Source organism: Eubalaena glacialis, chromosome 4, assembly GCF_028564815.1.
Source record: "Eubalaena glacialis isolate mEubGla1 chromosome 4, mEubGla1.1.hap2.+ XY, whole genome shotgun sequence".
In the NCBI taxonomy this organism is placed as follows: Eukaryota; Metazoa; Chordata; class Mammalia; order Artiodactyla; family Balaenidae; genus Eubalaena; species Eubalaena glacialis.
In genome coordinates, this window is record NC_083719.1 from 29,653,942 (window position 1) to 29,669,200 (window position 15,259).

The window sequence follows — 15,259 nt, forward strand, 5'->3', positions numbered from 1 at the left end:
ACAAAGACCATTTTATTCCATTTTTCTGATAAAGTGCTCAAGAGAGAATCAACTAGAAGCCTGGAATTTCTATTTTTAGTTACCAAGAGCATGATCCTCTTGCCCCTCCCACCCAGTGGCATCCATCGATGATGGAAGAACATGTTACGGACTCAGGCCACTGGTGCATTCGAGCCATGAGCCAGGAGATAACGTTTCTATATGTGTATAGACTCCCCAACCCAAATCCATCCACCATCCTGATTTCTATCACCATGAATGTTGCCACAAAACTTCAGGGAGAAGGAATTACAAGCCCATGCAGTGAGTGAGCCAACTGTGGCCATGTTCCTGAAGATATAGAGAACATCTGACACGGGTCCTCTTGCATTTCTTGGTCCAGATAAATTTTTAAAGGCTGTCTCAAGCCAAGTCAAGGCAGCGAAGCAGTCTCAACTCAGGGGAGGGCAGCTGATGCCTCTACACACTCCCCCATACCATCCCCATCGCCACTCCGGGTGTACACAGACCAAGAAGGACATCAGTCCAGGATTGATATTGTTGTTTGGGAGTTTGTCCTCATTGTTGTCATTTATGTTTTGCCTTTTTTCTTTGTTGTGTTTTTAGTTTGTTTGGGGGGAGTGCTTTTAATTTTTAAAATTTTAATTAAGTGCTTTTAATTTTTTAAATTTTCTTTTTGGTTTTATTTGGTGATGTCTGTGAAGTGAGTGTTAAATAGTGGACTAATAGACCTTATCTGTTGGCTTAGAGGCCTAATGATAATCAGACTAGTTCAGTGTTGTACTTTGCAGTGCTTTTCTCTGAATCACTAGCAATGACTATAGTCCCATAAACCCTTAGATTTGCTCAGCACTTTTGTGATTTTTCAAAGCACCTCTGTAAGCATTACCCCTTCCGTTTTCTTGACAATTATTTATGGAAAGCTTGCTCTGTGCCAACCACAGTGGTAGACTGGGAGGTCTAAGACAAACAAGGTTGGGACCCTGCCCTCATAAAGTGAAAAATCTAATGAAAGGTAGCTTGTAAACAAATCGTTATAACACAAAATGCGGTCATGGAGGCATGTTCAAAGCGCCCTGCTCGAAGACAGGCAGGGAAAATGCCACAAGAGTGGTATACATCTTTGTGGAAGAAAAGCAGAATCTGCCTGGCGTGTGAGCACAAGACATTTTCCACCAGGCGGACGTGGGTTCTTTACCTTCTGTAGAAATGTGAACCAAGTCTCGAGGAAGAGGTCATCACAGGAAACCTCACGCCCAACCTAGCTCTCTTGCATCATATTCATACAGGTCCTATGAAGTACTTACCATTATCTTTGCCTTATGTGAAAATGGGGACACAGACAGGACAGGTAAGTTACTCAACCTTACATGTTAAGTCAGGACTGGAAGCTGTAAGTTTGTATCCCTCATATAAATAACAATCTCTCAAAGAAAGGAGGGGATGGGTCTCAAGGAAGATCAAGGTCCCTCCAGCTTTAAAATCCTGTTGGCATAGATTATCATTTGAATTCAGTGTGTCAATGTCTGTCTGTTACCGGAGGTATGTAAAATCTATGTATCATACTCTTATAATCATAACTGCTGCTAATGCTTGATTATATACTGTATAATGTAAGATTACAAATTTGTTCTGACCAACCCTCTTTGGGATTTCATTAAGAAAGAAAAACTCCTGGTCAGAGACAGTGCATAAATCAGAGATGTAAACTGCTAGTTCTATATGGCGTGAAATGAAAAGAAAACTGATAAGTAGGAGGCAAATTTGGTCAATTAAACAACCATGTCTGAATCTAGGGCACCCTGGCTTATTCGACTGACTTTCTACCAGCCTTTGCCCCTCCCTTCATTCTCATTTCCAGGGGAATTTGCTTCAGAAAAGCCAAGTGTGGGCTGTTTCAGATGTGCATACTTGTGTTTTCAGAGCATTTGTAGAGAGGCTACAAGACTTAGAATTGGCCAGGGAGACAGTGAGCACATGTGATCAAACAGCTGGAATGATGGAGATCAGGCGGCATTTCTGCCAGCCCAGCTGTTTTTCTTCGGGGTTATTCTTTAAAATATCCATTGTTCACTACACCGAAAGTCTCTGATTTGACTGTGTACTTTCCACATGCATTACAAACATTTTGCAGTGCTGCTAAGTGTGTTATAAGTATCCGATGTGTGTTACAGTCATATATTTAATTAAACACTATGGAACTCTCTGTGACTGCACTTGTCTTCTATGAGAAATACGAATAAAAGGCTATCCAAAGTGGGCCATGCTTCTCCTCAGCCACTGGAAACATCCTGGTGTCATTTGCTGTTATTTTATGGACTGAGATTTTCAGAGGAAACTTTTTTCATCAATTAAGTAATTCATTTGCAAACTAACAAATTAGCAATTCGTTGAGGATCTGCTCTGCATTACTTTGCACTAGGCTGGGCACTGGGGTGATGGAGATGAGATGGGATGTCGCCAGCTCGCAATCACACGGGGACAAAGACACATTGGAACAGGCGACAATGTCATACCGGGGTGATGAGCCAAAATATCAGTCATGAATCTTAGCTTTAGGCAATAGGAACCAGCTTTGGCTAATTTGAGCAGAAAAGGAATTTATGAAAGGCTATCAGAGGGCTCCCAGAATACCTGGGAGGGCCAAAAAACCAAACACACGGAGGCCACAGAGCCACCCTGCATCTCAACCACTGGCACCTCCAGAAATGGGAAACAGCCCTTCACTGCCACCACCCGCTCCAGAGCAGACTCGGCAGCAGTGTCCCAGAGCTCCACATCACCAGCTCTGGTTTAAAGGCAGAGCAGGAGCCTATGGCTGAAAGCAGCTACGCCTCGTCCTGTGTCTGGGCGCCAGCAGTGGGAGTCGGGGCAGAGAATAGCTGGCATTTGCATCTTCTGCAGCGAGAGGCAGGCTCTGCTTCACAGAGCCGGGAGTTCCTCAAATGTAGGAAGGACCTTCTACTGCTGGGTGAGGAAAACAAGGACAGCCAAGGACGCGTTAGGAAAGAAGCATCAAGAAGAGGTGGCATGAAGGAAGTGCAGAGGAAATAGGAGAGTGCCAACTAACAGAGCCTGGAGTAGAGAGAGGGCATTTCCCGGCAGAGGAAACAGCATGTTCAAAGAGATGGAGCTTAGAGAGAGCCTGGACCATCTGGGGAGTTACAAATACAGTAGGTAATGTCTTCTTATCTGTCTCAGTTGAGAACAGTAGGGTGTTGGTGGTTACTTCTGAGAGTCAGACACAGGACACTTTGATAAAAAAATAATATGTATCTACCTTGAACATCTTATTTGAATTTAAAACATATGAGTGTATGCCCATTTATCCCTCTTTTATTACAAGGCCAAGGCTGTTCCTCTGGGGTCATTGATTGTAGTTCCATGTTGTCTTTCTTAAGTAATACACACCAGTAACACTTCATCTACTCCTTCTAGTTTTGCTTTCTTTAAAATGGAAAAGAACTTTCAAACACTTTAGAAGATATCTAAATGTAGATGCCTAGCTTTATCTCCCCACTCCAGTCTTTTACCATCACTTTTCCCACCCTGTTTACTAGCAATATTCTTTCAGTATGCCTTTATCAAGTCTCTTCAAACCATTCGAGTAGTTCTCCTAGATCAACAGCAGTCTTTCTTTGCACACTCACATTTTGCCAGCTTGCATCATGTAATTACAGTAACAGGTCCGACTGGGCTAAATGAGTTTGGGAACACACACAACTGACTTGGGTGAGTTTATACCTTACTTGTTGGGCACTAGAGATAAACCTGCCAGCAGCCAAATCCCGATGTAGGTGTCAATGTATATCAGAGAGAGAATGGAGTGTGCAGGTTCATTCAGCAGGTGCTTCAGTGGAAGCTGTCTATGGGCATCTACTTAGCTTAGCATCCTTGGTCCAGAGAGTCTGCTGCGTGGTGGCTGAGATGGCACTTGGCAGAATTGGTGGGGCCAGTGGCATTTGACATGCCAGCCTAAGAAATTTTGATTTAGTCTGTGGCGGAAGAGGGTGCTTAAGAGGAATTTAATCAGGGGTGTGGCATAATAAATTTCATGTGTGTACTTACCCCTATTGTCACCACACTGATTTGTAATTGCCTAATTTGTCTGACGCCCCTAGGGGCTTCTGAGCACTCTGGCGGAGAGAACTATGACTTATCGGGGTTTATGTCTGCTGCTAAACACAGTACGTAAAATCTAGAAGGAAAGCAATTATACTCCAATAAACATGTTATAAATAAATAAATAATTAATTAATTAAAAAACATAGAATGAATGAATCAATATATTAGTGAATGATGTTTTATTAGTCAAGATACTTCCTCATCGCCATTCGAGATAGAAGAATGCCAGGCTCAGGCAGAGGCAGGCACAGCATCCCTGAGAGAATAGCTCATCTGGGCAGCCACGTGCAAGGTGTCAGTTGCCTTCTCCATCCACAGTTACCTCCCCAGCTGCACTCTTAACCACCATAACCACAGAAGTGGAGAAACAATAGGGTGAGGTGGTATGGGGAAGAATTTTCCAAAGCTTCCTTTCTTTGATGAGTACCTGCATTTAATTCTGTTTGTTCATTTATTTAGTATATTTTAGATCCACATTTGAAGGCTAACCCAGCTTCTGAATTTTAATAGCTTGTGGCATTTGTATGGAATTTGTGTACAGCTTGCAATGAGGCAGCTGTTCAGACAAACAAAGTGTGATACGTAAAACCTGGTGGGTCCGAGGGATACGTTAACACTGCTCAGGACACTAGTGAAAACCAGCTGTGAAGCAAACAACACACAAAGCCCCTGAGATTTGAAAAATAAAGTTTCAGTGCTTAACACTTGAGTTAATCTGGTGGATCCCTCAACCATAAATCATGAGGGCGAATTCCTTTCTACTCTGGGTAAAGATCTCTCATCAAGGAGGAGAAAAGAACTTGCAGAGACTGAGAAGGACTTTTTCCTTTTTTATAACAAATTAGTTGCTGCAAAGTGCAAACTGCACGAGTCATTAGACAAAATGCAAAATAATCAGAAAACATTTTAATATGAAGCTAAAGACACTGCTATTCACTGATAACAATGAAATATTGCTTTTATATCCTATGAGATAGTTTAATTAGAGTGTCAATAAATGCTTCAGCAGGATATTGATGAATACGCTTCACTGAAAATCCATTTTTTGTATATTAATAAACTTTTATGAATCGTAGTATGAAGTTGCCAACGTAGATTTGAGTGGTGCTTAGGATTTTTTTTTTAAATAAAAAGCTTTAGTAAAATAAGAATAGAACATAAACCAGAATCATGCTCAATGATGAAGTATTAAAGGTTATACTCCATTTAATCTACAGATAACACAAAAGAAGTTTCATTGCCATCACATTTAACATTGGCCTAGAAATCTAGGAAATGCAAGCAGACAAGGAGAAAAGTAAGAAGCATAAATATTAAACAGGAGGAAACCAAATGATCATTACTGGCAGATGAAATGATTGCACATCTTGAAAACACAAGTGGATCAAATTTTAAAAATACACTAAAAGGCACAAAGACTTCATTAAGGTCTTTGATTACAATATTTTCATATATTGAGTCATTTCTTTAAATCTTTATTGATGCTTTATTACTAAAATAATACGTGCCTCTTCCCCAAAATTCAAGAAACATAGATGTATATAGTGTAACAAGTAAAAGACCTTGCTCAACAATCCCACTCCTCAGAAATAATCATATTTATTAATTGATGTGTAGCCTTCCACATCATGTACATATATACATATGCTGTTATTCCAAATACTAAATGGAAAAATACATGTTCAAGAAGAGCCTGCATGACTCTGGAGAAGAAAAAAATTGAGAAGAAACTGACTATACAAGGGATTTTAAAATTTTATTCACATTTTTAATGGCAATATAAATTACTATCATTATACATTTAGAAGTGAAAAAATTACAGATATCCTTAGTTATATTTTCTTCTTTTTCTTTTCTTTTATTTTGTGACAGAACAATCAATGGAATATATTTGGTTGGCCAAAACGTTCTTTCGGGTTTTTCTGTAAGATGTTACAGAAAAACCAGAAAGAATTTTTTGGCCAGCCCAATAATAGAGAACCTGTGTCCAGATCCATGTGCTTACAAAAAAAATTCATTATTTCTAATTAATGTAGTAAAGGTGGATTATTTAAAAGAGAGAAAGAGAGAGATTGGAACAACACACCAGCCATTTGTGGATAAAAAGGAAAGTGCTGACCAACTTCTTACACCAAAGTAAATCCCACATAGATTGAAGATGTAAATAATGTAAAAAATGAAAACAAATATGCCAGAAGACATAGGTGAATCATTTTATACATTTTGGATGTGGAATGCATTTCTACATAAGACATAAAACCCAGAAGCCATAAAGATTGATATATTTGACTGCAAAAAACTTTAGACTATTGATAAATTTTTATTGCATTTTAAAAATCCACAACAAAAAGAAAAGATAAAAACAAACTGGAAAAATATAGTAACAATATGATAGGCAAAGTGCTAATATCTTAACATCCAAAGAATCTTATATGTCAATAAGCAAAATATGAACAATCCAAGAGGGAAATAGACAAAGCACACTAACAGAGCGTTCACAAAAGAAATGAAATTGACTATAAAAATATGAAAATGTGCTCAATCTCATTCAGAATCAAAAAATGCAAATAAAGTGAATGAGACAGATTGTTTTGCCTATTAAACTGGGAAAATTTACAAGCTTGCTAAACTTCAATGCTTGCCAAGGGCATGGGAAAAGAGGCTTTCTCATATACTGTAGGTAGGAATATAAATTAGTACAAATTTTAAGAGGGCAATTTGGAAAAAAGAGCAAAAATTCAAAGGTGAATACCCCGAAATTTCACTTTTAAAAATTCTCTACAGAACAAATCACAGGAGTCAAAAATATATGTACAAGAAATATCGATGAAACACTGCTTGTAATAGAGAAAAAATTTTAATATTCTAAATAAAATATGCTATATCCATATTATGGAAAATTAGCAAAATCATTAAAAGAAATACTGCAGAGCTTCATATACCATAATAGGGAAAAATGTCTATGCCATTTTTCTAGGAAGAAACTCTGCAGAGGTCTCCACCTCTTTTCCCCATCATTCCCATGAGGAGAAAATACCAGATTAAGCAGTGTGTCTTAGCTATTGCTACACTAATGCTCAGTAACAAACCATGTCAAAGCTCAGTGGCTTCAAACAACATCATTTATTCTCACAAATTGCCCATTATGTGGGAGTTGACTGATCTAAGTTAGGTTCTTCTGGGTAGTTCTACTGGTATCAACGGGGATGACACAAGTCATCTGCACCTAGATGGAAGTCAGCTGATTTAGGCTGAGTCCCACTGGGAATACCACCGTTCCATGAGTTCCCTCTCTTTTTCCTGAGACTAAGAGTCTGCCCATACTTATTCTTATTTCATAGTAGAGGTACTAGGGGACAAGCAGAAACACAAAGACCTTCTGAGGCTTACATTCAGAACTGGCACACCGGTCACCTTATCCTATTGGCCAAAAAAGTCACATGACCAAACTCAGAATCAAGGAGTAAAGAAATATACTCCCTCTTGTGTGGGAACTCCAAATCATAAGGTAAAGAGTATGGATAAGGAAAGGCGTAAAGAATCAGCAGTTAATGCAAATTACGCCAGTCAGATATGTGGAGAGTTATGACGCCACATTTACAGGAGGACGCAAGTGTTGCCTCTACCTAAGGAAGCCCTTCCTATCTCGTCGATACAGCAGCAGGCCCACTGTCACCTTCTCTCCATTACTTAATGAAATGCCTTTAATCTATAAATTTCCTGAGAACATTTTGGGAAAGAAAAGTCGTTGGGCCATGGAAGGATTTCAATATTTATAGATCCTTTAGTCTAATAGCAAAAAAATGTAACCATTTCTTACATAAATTAAGTGGGGAAAACATTCTCTCTTAAACATGAAATTTACTTTTTCCCTTCAGTATGATTGACCCAACTGAAGTAATGTGCACATCCTTGGATCAATAACAGTCACCAAGAGAATGCCATGTACTGGTTGACTTGGAAATGGCTCACCATCTCTGGACCTGAGGATGAGATGGACACCTGGCCAAAACAGGGGTGACAAAGAAGGAAGGAAATAAAGGATGTTAGAGAAGCAAACAAAAGAGTCTACTAAAAAAGAACCTTTTCAAAATTATATATAAAGATAGACAGAATACCAGAATTAAGAATATGCTTATAAAACAGTCTGGAAGGCAATGCTCCAAAGAGTTTTCAGTGGTGATTATGGGGGAGAAGAATGAAATGGTAAATGAGTACATGAAAGTAGAAGACTTTCCATTTACTACATTTGTCTTCTTTTCCTTTAGGGAGAAAGTGTGTATGTTTTATTATTGTAATAAAATAATTAAAAGACCAAAATGTTTCTCAGTATAATTATTACTTGGAATTAAAATTTTCATTTTTTTCCTGTAAAGTCTATTTTTCTAGAATAATCTTGATACTGACTACTTTGATAAAAAATGAGAATTTGCTGTTCTAGAGTCATTGTCCGACTTCTTCCTTGTGATATGGGTGGTAGAGCAGTGAACTTCAAGATTCCCCATCTTCCCATCTTTTAAATAATTTTTGAATTCCACCAGTTAACTGAGCACCTCTTGTATGCAAATGGCAGTGATAGATGTTATGGAACAAGATGATATGACATGTCCCTACAATTCGCATCTCTCCCTATCTGCTGGGTGGTCCTGGTGAAAATTTCACAATGCTGCCAACTGGGGTCCTTACAAATTTGTGCTTTTCTTTATTCATACTTGGCAGCATCCTCTCCCAATGCACTCCATCACTAGCCAAACCTCTACCTCTTACTTCAAATCCTCATTGAATCTCAGTTCTTCTCATTCCCAGCAAGTGACTTTACCTTCACTTTGAGAAAACTGAGTCAAAACTCATATTTCCTCTCTATTTACTATCTCCATCCACACACTCCCAAACCCCCATAAAACTCTACCAACTCTTCCCCTAGTCAAAGGATGAGCTTCCCCTCCCTCAGTAGAGGACAATGTCAACCGTTAATGTCCTTTACCGCAGTCCTTCCTCCTTCTCCAGAATCTTGCTCCTTCAGTCATCCAGTCTCTCCTGTACCTTTGCTTTTTTTCAATACATTCATTGGCTCTTCACCTTCCAGATTTTCCTATCCATCCTGACCTACACCTTGAACTTTAGATTTGTGTCTTCTATACTGAACTCTCATGAGTAAATATATCATATTTCTTTTGTTCAAGGCTAAATCTCCAGCACCTAGAATAGTAATATTTGCTAAGTAAATATTTGCTAAGTAAATATTTATTGGTAGAATGAATGAATATCCAAATGCCTGTTGTATTTCTTCCTTAAATATCCATAGCTTTCTCAAAAGTGAGCTCCTCATTTACCCCATTGGCAGCTCTCAAAGTTGTCATTTCCCAAGTATGGTAGAAAAGCTGCCGAGATTCAGTGGGTGTAAGAGAGGCAGCAGACATCTCAGGGATAACATGTGTGATCTGAAGTTACACCCTTTCCCTTTCCCGGCTTGCCAAATTTAAGAACCATAGAACAGCCTTCGGTGGGAATCCCAAGAAAGACTTAAGCTACATTTTCTGCCAGCCAGCTTGAATGGGGCAGTGCTCCAAGTTTGAATGAATGTCTACTAGAGAAAATAATATTTTTTATACATCCGACTAGTAGATTATGATATAAAGATACATATATCCTCAACAAAAGCAGCATAGAAAATGAAAGAACAAGTCAATCTTGCTAGAAGATTGAGGAAAGCTTTGTAAAACCTTTTAACTTTTGAATTGAACTTTGAAATATGAGCCAGTTTAGCAAATAATGACTTAGCTTGTTGCTGTTGCAACCCCAACTAGGTGTAGTGCAATCCACTCTGGCACTAACTACCCAGAGTTAAGGCAGGCCCCAGAAATTAATGGGCACAACCCCCAACAAGAATGGTCTTCTTTCAGACATTTTCTGCTTATTTCTGGGCTCCCCAGGCTACTTATACTTCTGTATTAGTCAGGATTCTCCAGAGAAACAGAACCAAGTGTGTGTGTGTGTGTGTGTGTGTGTGTGTGTGTGTGTGTAGAGAAAGAGGACTTATTTTAAGAAATTGGTTCAGGGACTTCCCTGGTGGTCCAGTGGTTAAGACTCCATGCTTCCAATGCAGGGGGTGCGGGTTCTATCCCTGGTCAGGGAACTAGATCCCACATGCCCCGCAGCCAAAAAAAAAGAAATTGGTAATTGGTTTACATGATTGGTGAGGACTGGTACTTCCAACACCTTATGGCAAGCTGGCAGGCTAGCATCTGGTAAGAGTTGGTATTGCATCTTGAGTCTGAATTCTACAGAGCAGGCCAGGCCAGCCAGAACCTCAGGCAGGGTTACCATATTACAGTCTTGAATTTATAGCCATTTGCTTAGAAATGCAGGTTCCTACAACACCCTCAGGTTCAGTAATTCCCTAGAATGACTCACAGAACTCAGGAAAGCACTCTACATACAATTACAGTTTTATTATTAACGATACAAATCAGGAGGACCAGCCAGATGAAGATACATAGGGTGAAGTTTGACAGAGAAGGCAGGCTATGCTTTGCTCTTCTCCTGGAATCAAAGTGTGTCACCCTTCCTGCACATCAATTTGCTCACCAACCAGGAAGTGCTACTGAGCCTCAGTGTTCAAAAGTTTTTATTGGGTCTCATTGGGTAGGCATGCTTGATCAAAACACTGTCCACAGGACTGAACTCAATCTCCAGAACCTCTCCCCTCCTCAGAAGCTGGGACGGCCCAAAATTTCCACTCTCTAATTATGTGGTTAGTCTTTCTGGTGACCAGCCCCCATCCTGAAAATATCTAGGTCCTCACCCTGTGTCACCTTCTCCCCATGACGCATTGAACCATGTTGTTTGGTTATTCTGATGAACTATCTCCAGATAAGATAATTCTCTTCTATTTAATTTTTCCCTCTAAGATGAAACAAGAATGCACCTGATTTCTGTTGTCAGTTCCCTGGGACTACAATAAGTTGCACTCCAAATAACAGGGAAATGAGATAGCCCTCAGAACAACAATAAAATGGCTGTGATATTTTATACACAATGAATTAGAACAGAGGTATATAAAAGTACCCTAAAGAGACAAACATCAACTGCAAGCAGGCAAGGCAGACCAGATCCTGAGTGATTTCATTGGACATGCCTAATTAACACATCTAAAGTGAAGTGTGTGTCCCTCCTTATGGGCTGTTAGTCAGCTATGATGCATTGAAAAAGAGATAGGTCAGAGAGGGCATCTTTGATAGTCTTCTCCAGGAACTGTTGGGAAAAGATTATGGTCTCACTAGCAAAATGAATGTTATAAACTGTCAGCCTAATTTCATGAAATATTTTAATCTACATGCCCTTTGTTCTGATTCCAATGACCAAATAACTTCATAATAATAATTAAGTTTCCAAAAAGAGATCTGTCTCTAGGGCAAAACATTTCTCATTTACCAACATGAATAACTTGGTTCCAGTATGTGCGTTAGGACATAGCTACACCTCCCCACAGAAATCCCCTGCATAGATATAGATGGAAAATTCCTAGGTCTTGTGTCATAGGGGCAGATAAAGGATGAGTTGCTTCAGTGTTATGGCAGCATGAATATCAAGGCCTGGAATAGAACTATGAGGCCCAAATGACAGGACTTGCTGATTAGAAAATAATTACCTTATATGGTTGTAGAAATTGTTTTCTTTGCTGCCAATGTGGCTAAAGATAGAGAGACCTCAGTTCTGCCTCTAACCTGGCAAATACCTCACTCCATGTTGGTTCGAAGCATGCCTCTTTAAGAAAATGGAAGGCAGTAGGACTGCTATTTCAAAAGTTATTCAAAAAGCTAGTTGGGACTTCCCTGGTAGCGCAGTGGTTAAGAATCTGCCTGCCAATGCAGGGGACACGGGTTCGAGCCCTGATCTGGGAAGATCCCACATGCCTCGGAGAAACTAAGCCCGTGCGCCACAACTCCTGAGCCTGTGCTCCACAGCCTGTGAGCCACAACTACTGAAACCCGCGCACCTAGAGCCCGTACTCCACAACAAGAGAAGCCACCGCAGTGAGAAGCCCGCGCACCACAACGAATAGTAGCCCCAGCTCGCCGCAACTAGAGAAAGCCCGCGCGCAGCAACGAAGACCCAACGCAGCCAAAAATAAATAAATGAATTAAATTTTTTTTAAAAAATGCTAGTTGTCCACCAAAATTTGTACTCTCCTGTCATTAGATAGATTTTCACTGGCGGGAATATTTCCTGCCCGGGACTGCACTTCCCAGCCTCCTTTGCATTTAGATGTAATCGTGTGACTATTTATCATCAAATGCAGTGCAAGCAGAATTGATGTGTGTCACTTCCAGACCAAAGCTTTTCAGAAAGTTCTTCAGCCTTCTCTATACCTCTTTACCCTTTAGCCATGTGGATGTCATTGATGATGAAGCCCTAGAGAACAACAGAACCACAACACGGAATAGTCCTGCAACCTGAAATCACTGCACAGAGAAAAGCTGGTCACCGACCATGAATAGCACATACATAATACTGTTTCATGAATGAAAAATAAATATATTTTGTGTTTGAGCATTTGTAAATGTGCAGGTTTATTTGCTACAGCAGTTAGTGTTACCCTAACATACCACAGGTATATCCTCTTGCACTGCTTAGTCATATCTGAGAATAAACTGCTAAAAGCAACCTTGAACTGAGTGCTAAGCTGTCACTCTCTCATCCTCAAACCTAGACGAGGTCCTCTCATCTGGTCTCAGCAAACTTGAGAATTGCATTCTCCATAGTAGATGAATGGTTTGGATTCTAGTTTTAGTATCAGTTGCTATGAGCTTGCTCAGTGGAGGTCTCAAGAGATAAAACCTACCCTCAGTGGGCTGGCACCATCAGGTCTTTGAGGCTGGAAGGCTGCAGGACTCGGTCCTGGACAATGAGAAATTCTCCAATTGAAATACCACCGCACAAGTGCGAGTTCTCTCCTTCATGTGCCCAGGAAGCACACGTTTTCTATGGTACTTCCTTCAGACTTTCACGACTTTAAAGACAAAGAGAGGATGGCCCAGCAGTCAAAAATCATAAATTAGTATGGTCAACCAAAGGTGGGCAAATAATAAGTCAAGTGCACTGGAAATATCCACGCTGGTATCTCTCTACCCCTTACTACTCGAAATGTTACCCAGAGGCCAGAGGCATCAATGTCACAGGGAAGCTTGTTAGAAAGGCTGAAGTTCAGTCCTTGCCCCAGATTTCTGAATCCAAATTAGCATATTAACAAGATCCCCATGGGATGTGTGTGCTCATCAAAGTTGGAGAAGCCCAGCTTTAGCCTTCCATCTCCACTCCCACCCTCACTTCTTCTGCTTTTCCAGGATGAAGGGCCTTTGGTTATGTCCAGCCATTTTTGTTCCTTGAGAAGTAGTCACTAGAGGAAGGGAATGGGTCAGGAAATCTGACATCATGAGCCTTGGGGAGCAGCCTGGAAGTGTGGGTTCAAAAGGTGAATTCCAAAATCAGTTTCAAAGGCCCCTCGCCAGTTTACCCCAAAGCCCCAGAAAGTCTCCACAGCTTCTAACAGGCACTTCCCTTTCTTTGTGCATCTCTCTCACCCTAATAGGCTGATCCAGGAAGTGAGTCACTCCAAGGAAGCCCAGCCTTCAGCCAGGTGGGCCAGCTCAGCTCACCTTCCTTTCGTCACAGGAGGCACTTAAGTCCTCTGTTCACACAAGTGTGGCAATTTGCTGAGTTTTAATCCCCAGATCAAAATATAAAAATAGGCCCCCCAAAAGTCATTGGATTTCAGAATAAAATAAATTTTACTTATGAAGTATTCACCAAGAGAAACCAAAATAAGTAAGCTCAGGAAATTTTACACAGATGGATGTTCCTCCAATTCTTTTATTATCACCTCCTGCTACAGACTCCAAAGACAGCAGATAAAGTGAAGGTGTGGAGAAACAGTTACATTTACACCTGCAAGAGGCACAACTATAACAAGTGCATTATTTCACCTAAGGAACACCTCCCAGTCTCACTTTATGATTTTCTTTCTTCCTTCTTTCCTTCCTTTCTTTCTGATTTGAAAATATATTCTCAGACATTTAAGGAAATGAACATGTTCCAAGTAATAAAGTAAGATGATTGAAGATCTATTGCTTTTGAAATTCCAGATCTTCCAGAAACTTCAGTTCATCAAAATCTACAGCATTGGACTTCTTTCAAACTCATTCCATTCTCTGAGATTTGCAAAAGAATTAACAGACATAAGTCATAATCTCCAGGATTCTCTCATCATTAAAATGAAATAGACATCGGTGTCAATAGAAGCACTAACACCAGCATAATAGTTCAAAAAGTCTTCTTTTGAAACCTGAGGGGGATAAAGGGCAAGGGAAAAAGAAGGAAATGGTGTCAAAACATGTGTGTCATTGTTTAGCAGTTTACGTTCTCCCTGAAATCTTTTCTATTGAGTTTGCTTTGCCACTGGACCTCAGGCAGGGTCAGGCGAGTCGGCGGGGGAAGCCTGGCTTGACTTTCCCCTCTGACTCTGAGATGGGGCATTTGCAAGGGCCGCCAAAGACCTGCCTGCCCACTGGCCAGCTACAGTTTTCACACAGCCATCATTTCTTGCAATAAGATAAAAACCTCTAGAGCTGTGCTGTCCAATACAGTAGCCACTAGTCACACGTGGCTTTTTTAATTTAACTGAATTAAAATTAAACATAATAAAAAGTTCAGCTCCTCATTCACACTAGCCCCCTGTGGCTAGTGGCTGACATCTTGGAGAACACAATATAGGACATTGCCATCATCACAGAAAGTTCTATGTGGCAGTGCTGCTGTAGAGCATACTTTGTATCAAGATACTTGTGGTTATTGTTAATACTTTAGAGAAGTTTACAGCATAAATGAATAGATAAAAAGCCCTTTAGTGAAGGGGAGTCTAGACCAAGCACAGAGGTAGGAATAAAACTAGAGAGGGGGGAACCTCCCGGGATCCTTGGGCCCCCAGGAGTACATGATGCCTGGGGTTCCATAGCACAGTGCAGGGGAGTAGCCATAGGAGAGGTGCTAAAGGCAAACTCACGCAACCGCTCAATTTGGCCGGGATATGTGTTAGTGTTTCATGCTTGGCCCTGTGCTTCCGATAACAGGCAAT

General features: G+C 40.4%; 1 protein-coding gene across 1 annotated transcript in view; it reads right to left on the bottom strand.

Moving 5' to 3' along the window:
- Nucleotides 1-14,368: 14,368 nt before the first annotated feature.
- CAPSL (calcyphosine like) overlaps nt 14,369-15,259 on the bottom strand; it is a 32,239-nt gene continuing 31,348 nt past the window's right edge. Inside the window, exon 6 of the mRNA XM_061188934.1 lies at nt 14,369-14,470. Coding sequence (XP_061044917.1) covers nt 14,369-14,470 — 102 coding nt within the window. The remainder of the gene's footprint in view (nt 14,471-15,259) is intronic.